At 51.2% G+C, this 20,227-nt stretch overlaps 1 protein-coding gene across 1 annotated transcript in view; it reads left to right on the forward strand.

Annotated features, from left to right (window-relative positions):
• The first annotated feature begins 2,451 nt into the window (after positions 1 to 2,451).
• LOC122370094 (GAS2-like protein pickled eggs) overlaps positions 2,452 to 20,227 on the forward strand; it is a 41,452-nt gene continuing 23,676 nt past the window's right edge. Inside the window, exons 1-2 of the mRNA XM_043345356.1 lie at positions 2,452 to 3,186; positions 5,353 to 5,817. Coding sequence (XP_043201291.1) covers positions 2,965 to 3,186; positions 5,353 to 5,817 — 687 coding nt within the window. The 5' untranslated portion in view covers positions 2,452 to 2,964. The remainder of the gene's footprint in view (positions 3,187 to 5,352; positions 5,818 to 20,227) is intronic.

Consider the following 20,227-nt stretch of genomic DNA (forward strand, 5'->3'; position numbering starts at 1 on the left):
TTACTCTTGAGTGTTAACGCTCCACGCATGAGTTACTCATCCAAATATACTCATGAATGGCGAGTCAAATATGAATTACTCTCCCCTCATGAGTAGATTTGTTTTCAGTGAGAGGTCTATGGGTCTCACCATCTGTCTGTATGTATCCTCAGTCCGTCTGTCCGTCAGTCCGTCTGTCTTTTCGTCTGTTCGTCTCTTTGTCTGACCCCACGTCTCTCCGTCTATCCGTCTGTCCGCCTCTGTGTATCTGTTCTTCTGTCCATGTTTCCGTCCGTCCGTCCGTCCGTCCGTCCATCTGTCGTCAATCTGCCGCCCGCCCGTCTGTCCGTCCGTCTGTCGTCAATCTGCCGTCTATCCTTCTGTCCGTCTGTCAGTGTCGCACGGTTCCAATCCATAGCTCGCCGGTGGCGCCCGTCATCCCCAGAGAGCTCTGGCAGACCCCAAACATGGCGAGAACAAAATGTGCCACTCGCTCGCCGGGGCTGGTGAGAGCTCAGAATGCAACTGTGCCAAGTCCAAACCATCGTTCGCGCGATACGGAATGATTGGACACGGTGCGAGCCGCGAGGGAGAGAACGGCCATATAAGGCCGCGGAGACGGCTGGGTCAGCTGCGCGGCTCGGCAGGAGAAGGTCTGATCAGTGAGGTAACACCAGAGCGGCACGGCTGACAGCTGAGTCAGACCCAGAGGTCAGTCGGGTCGGCGGACGGCACGGCGCGGCAATGACCACTGACCCGGCGTCTCCGCGGCGGCGACCGCAGTCACGGGCTCAGCGCCAGTCACGGCCCGGCGGAGGTCGAACAGAGACGCTCTCACACACTGAGTGGTGAGAAAACTCACCGCGACGGCTGCTTCCTGACCCCACACAGACGCAGAAAGGATCACGGAACACGAGTGTAGACTCCCAGCGATCCACCGAGACAGAGTCAAGGACACGGCATCGGGAGCAGCATCGTACCGCGCCGTTCCGCGAGGTCACCGGTAGTGCAGAACTTACCTCGGGGCTCGGGTATCATTTCAGTTAACTTCATTACATAGAAAACTCGGCATTCCAGCTGATGTCCAGCTAAAATCGTCCGGCATTTAAGACGGCATTCATTTACCGTATTTTATAAGTATTTTATGGTATCTCAATTTCCATACCTGTCCCCCTCCTTGAAATAGGTATGGTCTCTACCTAACCCTTCATTGACACAAATACATCTGCACCCAGGCGCTGCAACATGAGCAATTTTGTGGTAACTAAAATGTCCAGTGCTGGTTCCCAACCATCAGCAAATCGTATGTGTCCTAAATCTTCCCAAGACGAGTTTAATCAAATACCTTCCTACCCTGAGAACCGGCAGTAGCTACACCATCCAGGACACCAGATATCACCAACCGGTAGCCCATTTTTGTCCCCGGGCGTGTCTCCGCCATATGCACCTCCGGGTGGTCCCCAGTCCGGTAGTGACGGAGCGTCATGTCCGATAAAAAAGCCAATATCGGCCTTGTACGAGCTTCGGTCCTATACTCCGCGCGCAATGGCGACTGACCAGCGATCGATAGCGCTCATCTGTCAGACGAGTGAGTCCAGGAAAAATGAGACCCCACAAGGACGATCGGTAGGTTACAGGAGAAAAATCTGCAGACCCGCCGGCCCGGTGACACTTCAGCGGCACATGCTACCGGGAACGGGTCACGACCGTGGGACCCGACCGCTCCGCGCGCACCAAATTAGGGAGGGTCGGCCTGTGCAGCAGGACGCGGGGCTGAGCGGGATCGACAAAGTAGGTGGAGGAGACACCAGATACGTCACATATAGAGAAACATCATGATCAGAATGGATCGAACACGGTCACATGGTGCAGGATGCAGCCTAAAATAAAATTGCATGAAATATGTACATATGCTATTAAAATGCAGGTATTTCTATGGCCAAGTGAATAAAAATAACGGGGTAAAATATCATATCTCATGTTTGGGAAATCCCGACAACATTCACTTTGAATTCCCAAATTACAATATGTTTAGGGTGTTTTGCGATCATCCTATCTGGTGATTGTGATTGATGCCTGAATAATCGCCCCTTATTACAATATCAGCGAGGCTATGGGAGGGAGAATCAATTCTCTCCCGACCTCCACTTCCTTCCATGGTACTTCATCGCACGGCGACGGTATCAGTTAACCAGGCTCACCGCGATATTATGTCGGACCGCAGCCTCCTCCGGCGACAAAACATCCCAGCAGGTCACACCAGGTCAACTGCGTCCCAACAGGTCACGGCAGGTCATGGCAGGTCACGACAGGTCGCACTGCATCCCAGCAGGTCAGTCAGGTCAGGGTGCGTCCGGGGCGGCCGCTGTCGGCCCGGCTCCGAGAGGCTGTATCGGGCCGGGGCCGTCCTCGGCGCAACCTTGCCACCGGCTGCTCGGCAGCGGCGGCTCGGCGGCTCGGCGGCTCGGCCAGCCACGTGCCCGTGGCCAGTGCCGGCGCACGGACGCTCCGCGCGGCCCGCTCGTCCGCTGAGCTCCCTCCGACCGACCCCGAGCGGCCACCGAGCGCAGCGACCGGACGGAGCGACAGCAGCACTCCGTCCGAGGCAGCGAACTGGAGGGAACGTCTGCTACAAGACTACGCGCCGCTCAACATACGGAGGATCGACAAACGTCTGTGGAGACTGAAGGGAACTCAGTACCAGCAGGACCAGCGGATAACGACACTGCGGACTGGTCACCTTGGATCGACAGCAGAAAGTGCAGTGACAGTGACTGAGAACAGTAAACAGTGACCACTAGTGACCCATCAAAACTAAGCGGTGACTGAGGCACAGTTTCAGTGACGCTCCGTGCTAACCAGTGACACCCAGTGACAATTAGTGGCGTTCAGTAACTCCAATCGACTCCCAGTCACCCTCAGTGACTCCCAGCACCCTGCAGTGACTCTGATTAACTCTCAGTGACTCCCAGCGGCTCCGTCACGATGCCGATGATGCCGGAGCTGGCGCCCCCGACGGGGCCGGATATCGGACCCGACGGTCTGCGTATGACCGACACACGCGGCGTGCGGCCCTTCCAGAGCTCCGAGGAGTACCTGGTCGCCATGAAGGAGGATCTGGCAGAGTGGCTGAACGGGCTCTATGACCTGGATGTGACCCCAGAGAGGTTCATGGAGTCCCTCGACACGGGCACCGTCCTCTGCAATGTAAGTGGGCAGTGAGAGGGGCGGCTCAGTGTGTAAAGGATGCATTTAGCTGTTGCTTATTGCGCTAAAAGCAAACGGTTTCAGAAACAGCTTCAGCAATCAGTAAGCGGCGAAATGAAAATGTTAGCAAAATATTACAGTGCTGGATGCATAGTGCATATCTTACTTGCATATCTTACTCTTACTTATATTATTGCTATGCTCACCCAAAGTGCGAATTGCGATTTTAAAGCCATACACGGAACTGCCTCCTGAGTCACCGACTGGATAGATGCCCAACTTTTAAGGTTGAGGTTCATTCGATATTTTTCAACGTAAGGCTTCAATTCATGGTCACTTTCCTTATATGTGTTCTTGTGACAATGCATTGTTCGATTCCTTGAATTGAAACATGTTCCCTCACAATAACTATATCTAGATACATTTTTAATTGCAACACATTCGTGCTGTCAACAGGCGAAACGACCAACTTTTTCGTTTCACTCAGTTTTTGGTAAACCGAGTGTCGTGCCGTCATCCCCACAACTGTCCCTGCGTATCGCAGGTGTACGTCGCCACAGTGACGCGTCGTCGTCGGCGTCGTTTGCGACGCCGCTGACACAGGTGCGGCCTGGCTGCTGATCCGCCGCGCTATAAAAGGCAGTCCCTGTTTGGCCGGGACGGCTGTGACGTCGGCTGAATATCTATCATACCGCTGTGACATTGGGTCAGCGCTGAGTCGCTGCACGACTGAATAATGATCAGCTGCCGTTCGGACAGAGCGGCAAACACTGGGTAGAGAGATACGGAGAATAGGTGCTCGTGTAGGCCTTCGTGTAAATGATGCGAAGGTATCGAGACATGCAGATGAACAGCGGAATGTCATCCCTATATCACATACCTATCTGTCTTATTAACCCTATTCCTGGCGGGGGGGGGGCCTCAGGAGCCCCCCCCTGAGGTTTTTTGGTTATTTCTCCCAAACGCGTTGAGCTAGGAAGCTCAAATTTTCTGACTTTTCCTAAAAGGCTTCTACGCAACATGTCTGAAAATTTTGAGTTGATCTGACCTCAGGTCAGGTCACCAGAGGCGGTTTGGTGACCCTACCTCAGAAAAGTTTGCAATCACGCCAGAGCTAGAGTTTTTGACCGATCAATTTCTTCTCTTCAGGTTTTAGTTAGGGTACCAGTATGTGCAATTTGTATATCTCGGAATTTTGATATCGGTGACCTAAGGTCAGGTCAGTTTCGCGACCTCCCCATTATAAGTCAATGGGGGAAAAATCAACTCCCTGTTTTTACCACTAAAACGGGTCGGAATGGCCCCATATAACATACATGACTTCATATACGATCAACCTTCACTACCTTGAGGTCTGTTTTGCTGTTGGGCAGCTGTGAGGTCATGTGACGTCATCAAAGGTCACCAAAGGTTTTTGGCCAATAACTCCGTACAGGAACAAGATACAGACGCGTGGATGGTCTCATTGTGTTCAGCTCGTCAAGACGCATCGAATGATATACATGATGACCTCGAGGTCACGTGACCTGAGGTCAACCTTTGACCTTGACCTTTCGAGGTCAACATATATATCATTCGATGCGGATTGACGAGAGGATCACGATGCTGCCCTTAGTTTGTTCCTATCTTGACTAATTCGAAAGTTATTCGAGAAAAACTCTCTCCATATCCAGCGCCGCCATTTTGACTTTTTCGACCCCTGTGACGTCATCTTTGACCTGACCTGAAAATGACCTTGGTAAAAATTGTAGATCTTGACCGTGCGTATCCGATGCCGTTTACCGCTTGTCGCTATCTTGCTTCGTTCTCGAGATCTCAGGGGGGGCCGAATCGCCCCCCCCCCCCGCCAGTTTCTTGTCCCGGCGGAGCCCGCCAGGAATAGGGTTAAGAGATGCCAAGTATAATCTTAAACGTTACGCCTAATAATGCATTCGCACTTTTCAAAAGGGTCATCATCGCCTTCATTTTATACACGAAGTCGCACTGCATATTCGGTTGGAACATTCATTTCTCAATTTGAAACGACAAACACGAAAACACATAAGCGATTATAAGCATCAATAGCTACAAAGGTTTATGCAGCTAGCATTCAACTTATGCCACGCCTCCATGCTGTTGACAGCCCAGCTGACACTTCCCCCTCCCCCCTTCTGGCTTGACCCACAGCACGCCAACCGAGTACGGATCATAGCGGAGCAATTCGAGGCGGATCATGTGATCCGGCACGGTCGCCGCTTCTCTCCCGGGTTCCGCGTGCCCGTCTGGGAGGTACACTTCAACCGTCAGGCTCGTGCCGGCTCCTTCTTCGCGCGCGACAACATCCACAACTTCATCCGCTGGTGCAACGAGCTGGGCGTCCTCGACTGCCTCATGTTCGAGACCGAGGATCTGGTCTCGCGCAAGAACGAAAAGCACGTGATATTGTGTCTGCTGGAGATCGCCCGGCGCGGAGCCAAGTTCGGCATGGCGGCGCCGATTCTGGTGCAGTTCGAGCAGCAGATTGACCGCGAGATCGCCCGAGACGAGGAGGGTGGCGGGGACGCCGTCGGCGAGCACGAGCCGCCGGCCATCATGGTGTACGGCCCCAGCCGACAGGTGGTCACCAACGACCTCAAGAGCCTCGACGAAATGGTGAGTACACGAATGTCGGAAACGACAGTGGTGAGAGAAGAGGGACCGGTTATCGATATGGCATGAAGGACGGATGAACACTGAACAATAATTATTGTTGCGTATTACCTACCTAAACATGCTAGCAATTCAAAATTCTTACTGCCGAAACATATTACGGATTCTCCGTATACCTACCTAACCACCAATGTGTCGACTAGGGGACGTAATGCGCAATATTGATATCACACTTATTTAATGCGAATAATAGTCCATGACTTAAAACAGTGTGTGAACCACATAACGTCCTAAAATCAGCGAACGCATTCATCAAACGGTCCAAATATTTACATTTCACAGAAACACATACATGATTAAGCGATAAGCGCTCCTATTCACCGATTGGAATGCTTCTATACGTATACGGTCGAATCACGCCGACCGTTTTCTCCAAATAAGGCATCCCTACCGGCGTCACGCGTCGCTTTCCACAGGCGACGTGAATCACAATTCATCAGTCCGCCCGGTATGACTAAGGCTCTAAAGTCTATTTTGGCCGTTTATTCACTGGTGCGAAGTAGCATTCATCCGTGATGCCTTATCTGCGGGAGGCTAAGCGCGGTTCACACACGAGGTGTTCTAATACTATCAGCAGTTGGTCCGTCCACCAAGCTGAGCCTCTGAGCCGCGGCGGCTCCGGCCTTACCATATAAGCCTGCGCAACACGCGAAGCGCAGTGCCCATTTCTCCGAACATTCGTGTTTCATTCATTTATGAAGAGATTACCGGCGGATGAAGGCTGGTTTATGGGATGTCCATTAAAACCTTGCGCAATGTAGGCGGAATGCCTTCATCGGCCTGCAAAAGTGTGTTAAGATGAAATGACCTTATGTTTATGATATTGACGTTCTAATTATAGACCCAGGTAAGTTGAGAGGCAGCAGGCAACGATACCCTCCATGTAGGCATAGACTGCATAACTAATCATACGTAGATATTCATTTTTCAGATAAGGCAATGAATTTGGCAGAAGTTGCTGTTCACAAATTTTAACAATCCAGCTTTCCGGACCTAAAATATCCGAGCCTGTTTAGGTATATAGATGACACACATGCATATCTCCATAAGTAAAGTTTAAGTCGCATGTTTTTAACTTGTATAGGCGTGTTGTGCGACAAAACCAAAGTCAGCTTGCGCGTGGTGACGAATGACGCGTACGGAACATTCTAACAACTTTATCAAGTAGGTACAAAGAATAACAGCACCACAGACACTAGGAGTTTTAACAGCATGCAAATTTCAATCGCCCCAGTGCATCCCACTTCATAATTTAATCCACACACGCTTTTATCACGCAACGCGCACCCTCTCTTTCATCCCACTCCCCCTCCCCCCGTCACCTCCGACTCGCACCTCAGATTGACCCCGTGACCCTGGAGATTCCCGCGCGGCTCCGATCGGCTCCAGACGGCCTATCGACTATCGAGTCTCCAAAATGAGCTATCGACTCCAATCAATGGCGAAAACCGCGAGCGTATCAAGCCACGCCTCCTCACATCTCCGTGTAGAGGATGGACGGGCGATCCTATCGGTTCTCACGTTCACTACCTTCTCTGGTGGAAGTGTGACGTTTTGCTGGGCGCTGAGACCGTCCAGCAGCCCGGGGTCGTCGGGGAGCGGGAAGCGCCCCTTTGTTCGACTGGAGGTCACTGTAGGACTCGGAGGTGCCCCGGACCAGGACGCCGGGGTTTCGTGACGAGCCGATGGAAGGGAATTAGGCAGGTATCACCGGCGGTGAGTCAGGGTGTTTTGTGCAGTCCCGACACGGCTATCGTCGGTGAGTCGAGGTTCCGAGCGGCATGGACACGACGACGGCGCGGCGGTATATATCTGGGGAAACCCGTGGCCGTGTCTATAGGAGGTGGCTACTGATATAGCTGTGGTTGTTCAGTGGTTCTTCCATTGTGGTTATTGATAAACAGGAACGACTGTGGGCCTTGCTTCTAGGGTGCTATTGTCCGGCTATCGATATTTCGACTTTCGTGCTCCTTATCATTTCATAGGCGTGACCCTCTGGCTCTCCCTAATCGTGCACCGCGCTGGGCACCGAAGGATTGAGAAAGAGGATGAGAGTCCCGTATTGCCCGGGAGAGAGAGGGAGGGAGGAGGAGCCACGCCCTCTGGCCATGGCCCTCCCGGCGCCTCAGCTCGGCGGCCGGCGTATTCCGGTGAAGGCCATAGTGCCAACTCTGCCAGTCATCGGACGCGCCGCCCCGCCGCTAGTCCAACCACGCAGATTGCGCTACATGTCGTTACACTTTCGCTAACTCATCCTGCAATGCAGGGACGAGGTGTGCAGGGCCAATCTCTGGGAGAGGACGGAGGGTCGTCCCCACGCCATTTGTGTGCAGTTTCGTCACTCGGGGTGACCGTCACTCCCAGCAAATTTACTCGCTTACAAGCAACTGTGTACTTACAAGCATAGGCACGTGGGAGTGCCACCTCAACACCAGTGTCAATATTTGTTGGGGTAAAGTTCCTGTTCTACTGCTCCAAGGAAAAAGAAACTGCCGTCGAAGCACTACCGGTTCCACTGTTATAACGTCACCAACAGTTGATGATGGTATTCAGGTTCGCCATGAACTGGAGACCAAAGAGAGACTTATGCAGAGCCTCAGTTTACGCCCGAGCTGGCCCCTGAGGGCACCAGCGCTGAGGGGCGCCGCCGGCGGTTCGCAGGTGCTGCCCTCTACCCGCCGGCGGCGCCCTCACCGAGCTACCCTCGCCCCGTCCCGGGCCGCAGGTAACCGACTCCCGGTGACACGCAGCGCCCTGCCGCGTCCCAGGGCCGGCCGACCGGTCCACCGTAGGGATATTTCCGATCTAGCCTGTCTTAAGTCCCAGAACCGACTTTTCATTTCAATCATTCTTTCGACTTCATTTAGCGTAAAATTGTCTGAATTTTCACGTTATGTATCTCATCTACTATACTATTTGTGAAATGAAACTCTGTCTGTCTTTCTGTCTGTTTGCACCGTGCAGAGGTGTGCTTTGACGCCGTGCGCAGGTCAAACGGTGCGGTCGAGGGGGCTGACATTTTCGCAGGGTGTTGATGACGTCATGGGCACGTGCAGTGTCGTGTTTCGGGTCTCGGGGGGTGGATGGGTCGCACGTGGCACGCCCTGGAACCCCTGGAAAAGTGCGTATTTCTTCACAAATTTGCTCGGTCTTCAAGGCATCGGCAGCCAGGTTCAATGTACTTTGCAACTAAAATGCATGACGATCGGCGGCGGGTGCCTCTTATTTGCAGATTGGCAAAGTTATTTATTTTGATAAACAGAGGCGAATGAAGGTGTTGATTTTCGGTAAATAAGGACAGTTTTCAATGCGCTTAACCAAATGCACCACGTTTGCCGCAGTGCGCCACATTTGTCCACATGCGCTATTTTTGCCCAAAATCGCACAACTTTGTCAAATATGGTCCGATAAAGGTGCAATTCGGTGGAAGGATGTATGGCAAAACGACAGGAATAAATGCACCACTTTTGTCGCAATGCGCCACATTTGTCACTATGCGCCATTTCAACCAAATACGACTAAGAATAATGGAATTACACGAATAGGAGCAGGGTTAGGAACTCTTTTTTTTTTAGTTCATCAGTTTATCCTATAGCCTGTGACTTCACATGACCCAGTAGTAGTGGTAGGTGTAGTGGTAGTGGTAGTGGTAGTAGTTGTGGTAAGAGTAGCGGTAGGGGTAGTGGTAGCAGTAGGGGTAGTGGTAGGGGTAGTAGTAGGGGTAGTAGTAGGGTAGTGGTAGGGGTAGTGGTAGTGGTAGGGGTAGTAGTAGTGGTAGTGGTAGAAGGAGGGGTAGTGGTAGGGGTAGTAGTAGGGTAGTGGTAGGGGTAGTGGTAGTGGTAGGGGTAGAAGTAGGGGTAGTGGTAGGGGTAGGGGTAGTGGTAGGGGTAGTGGTAGGGGTAGGGGTAGTGGTAGAGGTAGTGGTAGGGTAGTGGTAGGAGTAGTGGTAGGGGTAGTGATAGGGGTAGGGGTAGTGGTAGGGGTAGTGGTAGGAGTAGTGGTATGGGTAGAAGTAGTAGAAGTGTGGTACTACAGGCCGATCCAATGTGACGTGGTGACCTATACGACCTGGCCTCACCGAAGGTGACCTGGCCTGACCCAGTGTCACCAGGGATGACCATCTTGACCTGACTTGACCCCGTATGACACAAATTTCATCCAACTAAGCCCTCAGTACAGTTATTATGTTCAAAATTTTCCTCTGCACGTTTCCGTCCATATCTCTGCTTCCAGACGACATACCGATTTAAATCAAACACCATTCGAAAGCAAATTGGCTGGTGCGGCATTTTCTGGCTACGCCGCAAAGCAAGTGGCGCAGCCGCTTGTCTATATTACTATTTGAGGAAGGCGTAGTTTCTGTCTATTACGAAGGTCGCGACATGGTGCTACGTAGCGCGGGTTACAGGTCACACCGTTGCACCTACCGCGCTGAAATTTGCGCAAGTTATAGAACAAGGATGGACAACGTGCCTTTGAGCGGTCTCGGCTCGATCGGATCGATAGCGAGCGCGTGGCGCGTGCCCAAAAAGTGCAAATTCGCGTCATAGACTTTACATGTATAAATCGGCTGGCAAAAACGGGCGAAAATGGCTAAATTTGCCCGACACGGGTCCGTTCCCCGTGCAATATCTCGGTAGCCGTGCGCCCGATCGGCACGGGGAAAACAGCATCGTGTAGAGAATCGAACGGGCAATCGAATAGTGTGCGGTGCAGGGGTGGCACGCGCCACGTGCAAGTGTGAGGGCAATTTCATTTCAAAAAGTGCCATTTTAGACGTATTTTGGATTTTATTTTATTTTCCCGTGACCATCAGACTGAGAGAGTTGAAACAACGTCAATTGCCAAGAGAAATGTACCGCCTCTCATGGAAAAATTGTGGACAGCTAATTGATCAAAAACAATGTGGAAAAATCGCTGAATTAAAATGGTATTTGTCCACAATGTGCCACTAAAAAGATACACGGGATTTGCTGCTTAACCTGATACGCTTGACAATTGAAAATGCTATCATTAGAAAGAGCATTCAATTCTCTCCAAGATCCAATCATCACGTTTGCATGACAAGCAACAGTATTCTTAAAAATATAAATGTTTTAAACCTCTGCAAAACGATTTTTAGCGAAAATTATCTACGCCTTTCATTTGTCTTAAAACTACGCACCTCAATTATAAAGCACATTTGACAGATTCTGAAGTGGAAAGCATGCTTATCAGACACGGGCACCTCGATGCGGTGGATATTTTTTCCACAAACCAAAACGTTTAGCCGTCAAAAAGCAATCGACCGAAATGGATAGATAACCCAACCGACACAAGAACAACCGAACACCCGCCGATCGAAAATATCCCTTTTCGCGTTGCGGAGCACGCGGGCCACCCTAGTTCTACCTAAAATAATATTTTTGAGCACAAAAAATGAACCCAAAGTCAGGCCTTGCTTACCTAACACGCCGGGTGAAATTGAATGCTAAAAACTAGTACTCGTTTATGGGGCTGATAACTCGAAAACAATCATTTCCAGCATTATAAATCGCATATGGTCAAAAAACTACATCGTTTCGGATTATGCAGAGGCATTTCAATAACATATTTATCAAATTTTGAGACTCACACCGCCAAGTTTAAAATATGGTGTAAACGGGATTTAGCTCAGCAGTACGATTTGGAAAAACATAGAAAATCAACAACTTTCGACAAAAGTTGACACTTTAACCCGCGCCCTGGTGGGGGGGGGGCTATTTTTTGCCCCCCCCCCTCCAGACTTTTCGATATATCTCCAGAACCGCTGCGCCGATCGTCACCAAACTTTCAGTACCCTCCCGGACATCAATTTTACACATTGTGACCAAAAATTTTTCCAAAAGCTATGATAGGTTGGCCGGAAATGACGTCAGAGTGACGTCATGTTCTGCCGTTTTCGACCCAAAAAAGGGTTTCGCGGGAAGAGCTGTCACGCCTATAGCTTTGCAAATACAGAACAATGTTTAGGACATAAAAGCTGTAGAATTGACAGGGCTACAAAACTGCTATCTCGGATTTTTGATTTTTTTTTATTTTGACCCCCAAAAATCAAAAAATAGATTTTTGGGATATACTAGTCAAAAAATCCAAAAAGTTTTTTGAATTTCGCAAAAACCGGAATACATGTGATAGTCCTTACCACCTTCCATACACATACCAAATTTTAGATTGATACCTCTTTTTTTGGCGAAGTTATAGCGAAAAAACTGTTCAAAATTGATGACGTCAAATTTTCAAACTCAATTTTTAGCAATTCTAGACCTCGTAGTGCAAAACAAAGACCACCATTAGACTCCCCGTGACGAGCTGCATCGAATCGATACCCATTTTATGCAAAAATATCAACTTTGAAATTTGACCTTTTTTGACCTGACCTTGACCTGACCTCCACCAGAAAGTGACCTAAACCGTACCTGATGGTCTTATAACCAACACCATTGGGTTGGAAATGAAAAACTGGCCATAAAACATGCATCGCACAACCTTAGTAAAGTTGGGTTCATGTGGTGACCCTTGGTGACCTTTGGTGACCTGACCTGTGACCTGACCTGGTATGACCAGTGACCTCTAATAGCAACATATGTACTAGACAACTGACGTCTTATCGCTGATTTTCGACAAAATGCGTTTTACTCGGTGTTATAGCGCTTTCCCTAGAAGCCCCGTGAACGGTGAAACATTTTATCTTTGACCTGACCTGTGACGTCATCGGTGACCCCGAGGTCAATGAAATTTGGTTTCCTTCGACAAATTTGACAGGGCTATCGAACGCCGTTTGAATTTTGCGGATCCGTCCAGTAGTTTCGGAGATACGAGGGGGGGCAAAAAATAGCCCCCCCCCCCCCCCCACCAGGTCGCGTTATAAACAGACCCCACCAGGGCGCGGGTTAATTCTTATACCATTCGATTTGTCGCAGAATTCTGGTTCGGGAACATATTCAAACTTTTGCTACTTTTTGCTCCTCTCGGAGTAAAGCGGTCTATAGTATCGAGAACGGTACTACAGCGGCGCCCGGCTCAGAGCGATGAGGAGCATGCAGGCTACCGCGCGTTTGACCCCTGACCTGACCTTTCATGACGTCACATATTTGACGTCATACCGTTCAGCCAATGAACGACGGCACTTACTCTTGAAATGCATCCTATAGGATTACTCCTCCACCTGATATGACTGAACAACTGAATTTCGTCTGAATGCCAGCCCGACGAATATTGATAAGGGTGACTTGCAAAGGTGGATATCAACTGCTCGAAATTGTTAATCGGAAATGACTCATCCATTTTGGCTGGCATATCAGCTATTGATTTATTACCAATACGTGCTTATTTTCTATATTTTAAATTAACGGTATTGCTTATAGCCGTAAGATAACAGTTCATCTTGTTGAAATTTTCTGTCACAGTAAATCGATAACGCGGTTTTGCGACGATCTTTATGCCTGATTTAATGTGCTTACCCTTTCCATCTTTCCATTTTTTTCGTGGCAGACGGTTGTTGAAATATTGATCAGTACTGAATTACTGATATGTTAGCTGCATTACCTAAATGGTCTGGATTAACGACGGTGTGAATCAGGGCCTTGTTTCGCCGGTGATAGCAGCACGCTGCTTTTACACGTGTCAAATTGGGTTTCCATGGAAACATCAACAGGCCCATTGCTCCAACACTACCACAAGTGTGACGTCAGCTCGCGCAATTTGATAGCAGCGTGGTAGCAGCATGCCGTGAAACACCGCCCAGGTAGGTATTCAGAACACTCGGAGGATGTGCTCATCTTTACAGCCGTAGAGAGATTACTTGTGATGTTAGCATGGACTGTAATCAGTGGCGGCGGAATAGGGGGTGCAGGGGGTGCAGCTGCACCCCCATCGAAAAACATGGGGGTGCAAACATATCTTTTTGCACCCCCAAAATCCGTACAAGGGGCCCGTCGCACCATCCAATACATTTCTCCTGAAAACCAGTGATCGTGAACCGAACACTGATGTGGAATAATCCGGTATGTCCAATTATGGTCAGGAGCGCCCCATGCTAGTCTTTGGGGCCCCCACACCGGCTAGAAGTGTCCTGAGCCGCGTTTGGTGCTCCACGCGGCATCTGAGGGCCCCCCACGACGGCCTCAGAGGGCCCTTTTATGACGATCTCTGAGGGCTCCCAACTGAGGGCTTTGTCCCCTAGGGCCCTACAACGGCCACTAAGGGCCCTCATGACGACTACTGAGGGTCCCACAGAGACTCCAGGGCCCCAAGGAGACTCCAGGGGCCACGCTGGCCTCTGAGGGCACCTATGACGGCTTCTGAGGGCCCTTACGATGATCTCTGAGGGCTCTCACGACGAACTCTGTCCCCTGGGGCCCTATAACGACCACTAAGGGCCCTCATGACGACCGCTGAGGGTCCCACAGGACTCCAGGGGCCCCACTGGCCTCTGAGGGACTCTACGACGGTCTCTGAGGGTCCTTGTGACGGCCCTAGACCCAACTCAAGTCTGAAGGCCCATTTGGCTTCAGACGGCCCAGCGACGGCCTCTGAGGGCCTCAACACAACCAGGCTGCAGGGGCTATGCTGGCATCTGAGGGCTCTGCAACGGTCTATTGAGGGCCCTAACAACAATGGCCTCTAGCGGTCTTACCAAGGCCTCTGAGAGCCCTGCAAAGGTATCTTAGGGCCCATGAAGACCCTCAATATGACCAAGGACCCTCATGACGACCTCTGATGATCCTCTCGAAGGCTTCTAAAGGCCCTCACAACAACTTCTGAGGACCCAGGACGGTTCCTGAGGGGCTGAGGGCCCTGACGACGACCTCTCTGGGCCCTCACGATGGTCTCTAATACCAAACGCAAGCTCCAAAGGCCCACACTGGCGTCTGAGGGCCCCACGACGGCCTCTGAGGGCCTCGACGCAGGCAGGCTCCAGGGGCCATGCTGACCTCTGAGGGCCCTCTTGACGGCTTCTAGGGCCTAGCGAAGGTTTCAAGGGCCAACACTGGCCTCTGAAGAACCCTACGACGGCCTCGGAGGGTCTCAACTCAACGCAGGCAGGTGCCAGGAGACATGCTGGCCTCTGAGGGCCACGCAGAGCTCAGATTCAGAGGATCCAGCGACCTTTGTGGACCTTACGAAATGCGAAGGTCTCCGAGAGCTCACGCAGGCTCCTGGAATTCTACACTGATTCTCAGGCCCCATGTCGGCTTGTTGAGGCACTTTATCTGCTCTTGGTGCCCCGTCGCCGGCGTCTGAGAGTCTCAATGTCGGAACTTATGGGGCCATGGGCCCTACACCGGCTTTTATGGCCCCTACACTACATCGACTCTTGGGACTCATGACCCATGAAATGTGGGTCTAAGCGGCTTCTAAGCATCCCCATGCTGGTTCTAGTAGCCGCCAGCCGAATATTAGGGCTCACACGCGAGCTCCTGGGACCCCGTGCATACCCCAGGGTTCTACCGGCCTCTAAGACCCCACACATACTTTTGGGGCTCAAACGCGTGCCCCTGAAGGCCCCACTGAGACCCCTTTCCTCTATTCAGTCCTCCATACCGGCTCTTTAGGCTAAACATCGGCTCCTGTGGCCTCCATCCCGGCTTTGGAGGGCCTCGATACAGGCTTTTTTGGGTCCGATGCCGGTTTCTGAGAGCCCTCAAAAGACTTTCGAGCCTATACTGCCTTCTGAAACCTTTCAGCAACTTTCAAGGGACCGACCCTGATCGGAGGGCTCATTCAGTCTGGGGAGTCATGTATAGGTCTCTAGAGGAGTCCCTATGTGGTCGGTTTCCAAGGGACTTCTAAACACGGTCTTCTTGGAACGGTCTCGTAGGACCCTTAATGGTCCTTTGCGGATCCAGAAAAGTGGTTTGGACGCTGCGGGTGGTGGCTAGACTAAAAGATTAGCCGATAAAAAACTAGCTGCATTTGCTTCTTTAGGTATGCTTTCATTATTTGAGACAGGTAGGTACACTGCAATTTCAAACCTTTTACAGAACCTGTGTGTATGGGAATAGTTTTCCAAAATCTTCATTTTTCATAAATCAATAATAATCACTCAAAAAAAAAAAAACTGAAGGGGGCCCAAAACTTCCAGAGGGGCCCTTTGAGAAAACTCTGCACCCCCATCCAAAATTACCTTCCGCCGCCACTGACTGTAATAGTACGTTCTAGGCTTGTTTAAAACTCAAAATGCGTTATATTTCATAGCACTTACTTTTATACAACATTTGAGGGCACTACAAGCCTGCACCCTTCACCCAGGAATAAAGACAGGCTAAATCGGAAAAATCCCCACAGTGCGGTCGCTCAGAGCTCCGTGTCTGAGGAATGCCAGCTGAGCGGTACATGATGGGCTCCCGGAGCGATAAACGCCCCCGGGGCGGCGATATGAACCGATCTCTCGTTGATATGAGCTGATCTCCACCAGCACACGGCGGGAGGCCAGTGATCGGTGGCGATCTATGAGAGATTTGCGGTAGAATCCAGTGGGCATCCGATAAAAACGACTGATCGTTTCCAACTGCAAATAATCATGTGTTATAAAATTGGAGTGTTGATGATATTGATTGGAAGTGATTTTGAAAATGCATGGGCCAGTCGCGGTGACCGCAACACTCATGTTGCCTGATTTCTATAGTTACATTTCTATGCACATTTGACCAGATGTATTTAGACGGTGAGCGTTGTCTGGGCTGGGCTTTCCGGACGCCCACCGGCCTAAATGCATCGTCCACGTTTTGTCATTTATCCTTTTCAGTCACAGCATGTACCACCTCTGATCTATGATCATTGATCATGCATAGCAAAAGTAAGAGAAAATACGAAAGCATCAAGTTGATGTGGAACTGGTGGCTACAATCGCAGAGGCCTGGACCACTCACCATGCAGCCAGCTCTCCGTATTTGTACAGTAACAACCCTCCAAACAGAAACCAGTCGCCAGTCACAGCATCTGAAGCCGTGTGTGGTCGGCATACGGGACGGGTCACCGACCGCGATCACATACACCGGTGATGTCAGACCCGTGACGTCACAACACCAAACTCTACACGGACCGGCATTTTGCAGACAGCGCTGCACCCTCAGCCATTGACGTCAGTGACCCCATACTTTGAGCAATAGTTCCGAAATATCGGTTATAAATGAGAGTTCGCTATAAACTCCGTCATATGATGCTTGGATTTTTGGCACATCGGTTTACGGTTTACTGAAGTTCAGTGCCGTCATGAATGCTGGCCTCTTCAGCAGCAAGGAAAATTTTCAGTTCCCTTTGCCGTGGCACTCCTGCCTCCTGGTGACACTCTCGGTCTGTCCACCGCGAAAGAAGCCACCCGGAGGCTGGTCTCGGCCATTTATGGAGCGCAGTCGGCCGTCAGAAGTGAATTCCGCTGTTTACGACCCGATGTCTGATTGATGATCTGTCCAGAACGGACCGAAAACCCCCGGCGCATCTGTTCTGACTCCCCTCAGCCCCGACTTTCAGCAGTTCGGGCAGCCTACAGAGGCCCAACAAAGGCTACAGCCGAACAGAGACCGCCCGGTCGAAAGACGCACGGTTGAAAAAGTTTGAACGATAGTTATCGGTAGATTTAAAGAAACGCATCGAACTAAGTCGAATAAGCAGGCCATAGTTCTAATCGACCTCGATGTGCGGTTAGGTGAATTAAATTAAATTAGTCGTGTTGGTGGAATTCATGAGTGGAAAGTTCAACAGCTTGGTTGGGACTTTTTAGGCATCAGTGAGTTGACCGCGATTTTTTTTACCACCGATAATTTGCATTCGTTTAAAAGACGATTGCAAGCGGTAACCTTTACCAAAAGCTCAGAGATTGATACCTAACGTTGATTCGATAATTCCGCCAACAGCGAATGTGAAACCCCAGACCAGTTACGCCACGTAACACATTCATGAATAAAGATCACCGCAATATCCTCGGGTGTACACAATCCGCGTCTCTGAAGGGTTGCAGGCCGCAGATGCGATGCTTGTTTCAGTTCTAGGTAGCCATGCACGAGTAAGCTAAAGCACATCATACCATGCAACACCATTCATATTTGCAAATTTAATTCATGTCTATGCATATGACTATGTGCAATAGAATTACCTACTAAGCCACAAAGGTGGCCCACGCGATTTCATAACTGAAGCCTGCATAAGTCCGGCATGCATCAGCTATGTAAAACATAGCATTGTCTTGTAAACTAAGAGATACCAGAGCGGTGCACAAGTGAGCTCCGTCTGGATTCCGGCAAGGGCGGACCCGCCCCCCCCCCCTTGCCCTACAAGCTGTCAGCCAAGAGACAGAGCGACATCCATCAACTGCGCTGTCTTCAAAGGCCGCGCGTATTGTGAGGCAGCCGGGAATGCATTATCGATACCGTGTCCAGAGTGCATCCAAGATCTGCGCTCCTGATCCACGTCAGGTGCTCTGCACTAAAATCAGTGGAAAAAGCATATGATGGACTGATTAAATCGCAATCTGGCGGAACACCACCCACAGATTTCAAACCCACGATGAACCGTAGTCCCAGCAAAAAACAAAAGCATCATCATAATTCCTCATGAAAATAACTGAAAAACTTATCTCTGTTGCGTGCTGCAATCATCTCAGATCGACCTGACCTCTCTCTGACCCTGCCCTAAGGTCGCAGTCTTCACAAAGGGTCACGTATCTGCCCCTCAGCTCACAAACACATCAATGACCTCTGGGTCATTGCAGCCGCCAGCCCCATCTAACTCGTAACCTCTGGGTCACAAACAACACCCCTGCCAGCGGGTCACGGGTCACGACTCACGAGCGACTCGGTCCGTGAGTCGCGACTCGTGACTCAGAAGAGTGACTCAGTGTCGGCGGATGTGGCGTTGATGCGCCCTGCGGTCAGTTCCAGTAACAGCCCGGGTGTTTGACCTCAGCTGGGGCGACTCCGACCCCTCGCAGGAAGCACACCCCGCTGCCTGCAGGGTGACCACGGGCAGGTGTGTGGTAGCTCACGAGTCACGGACCCAGAGGGCGAGCGGGATCCGTGACAGTCGTGAGTCGTGAAGGATCCTCTCTTGCGCCACGGCTTTCGCTTGGCACTTATGTAACTTGATAGAAAGGGCTGTGCTTTGTTGTGATATTTTTTTCGGCTATATGCCTTGATACTCTATACTTTTTCTGTAACCGAATTTCCTATTTCGTGATTCACTGTGCATAGTTTCACTTTATAAGATCCACTCTATCTACCCCTCCCGTCCTCCACCATCGGAGCCCCGACCACCTCAGTCAGGGACCACGGCTGGGACATCTCATATCGCCGGTCCGCAGCACCACAGCACGTCTGTCTGACTCATATGGGGCCGGCCGACGGACGGGGCCGGTCCCAGTGCCGTGAGCGACCCATGTTCGCAATACCAAGTGGCTCTGTCAGCCCGGCCCGCCGGCGCTCAGCCGAATATGGTGTGGGCTGCGATCGTGGGGGAGGGGGGGGGGGATTGGAGGGGGTGGTGCAGGTGGGGTTAGATAGGGAGAGACGGACCTTCACGGCGGGTATAGCACCTCTCCACCGCTGATCCGTCCCTGGCCGAACTCTTTAATGACGCCGTAACTATGTATAAAACAGATACATGGAGCGGCGCGGTTCAATGTTATGTTGTCTGTTCTAACGTCCTGTGAAAAAAGACTGTGTCGGACAATGGAGGACAAGGATTGCCTCGTCGACAAACTTCCTCAACGCGGACCCGGCACGAGCGGCCGCTCGGTGCATGATAAGCAGAAACGATGCACCTTAGGTGCACGATTCATCCTTCATCGTGACAAGACCAGGAACTAACAAAAAGGCGCAGTTTACATTCATGACTTGACATGAACTCGGCCCGTCTACAATGCATGTTGCTGGGGAAGATCCATCAGGCTGGCGCACCCACGTTTCTGCTTCGCTGCTTTTTCTGTATACAGTCGTCTCCCTGTGGAGTTTCCGTATGACCCCGTCACACGCGCCTTGCCGACCTTCACGGCTCTGCCTCCTTTTACACCACCGTCTCACCTCGTTCGGACCATGTCACCCTTCTCCGTCTGTTAGCGAGGCGGCGGCGCCCCTGTGTCAATGTGCCGCCGGCCGAACAGCCGACCCTGGCGAGGTCAGGGACCGCCGAGGTCAGCTCAGAGCGCTGCCGACCCTCTGTCCCACTCCGAACCGATACAAAAGCGGAGCGGGCGCCCGGCAGCGCGGTGACCTCCGGTCGGCCGGACGAGCTGACCTCGGGCCGCGGCACTGCCGCCGTCAGACCCGCCCCCCAGCCGTTTTCACGCGTAACGCTGGGTTGTTTTCGATCGATAAACCATCGATGAGATCACCGTAAT

This window comes from Amphibalanus amphitrite, unplaced genomic scaffold (assembly GCF_019059575.1).
Source record: "Amphibalanus amphitrite isolate SeventyFive unplaced genomic scaffold, NRLGWU_Aamphi_draft 001097F_arrow, whole genome shotgun sequence".
Taxonomy (NCBI): Eukaryota; Metazoa; Arthropoda; class Thecostraca; order Balanomorpha; family Balanidae; genus Amphibalanus; species Amphibalanus amphitrite.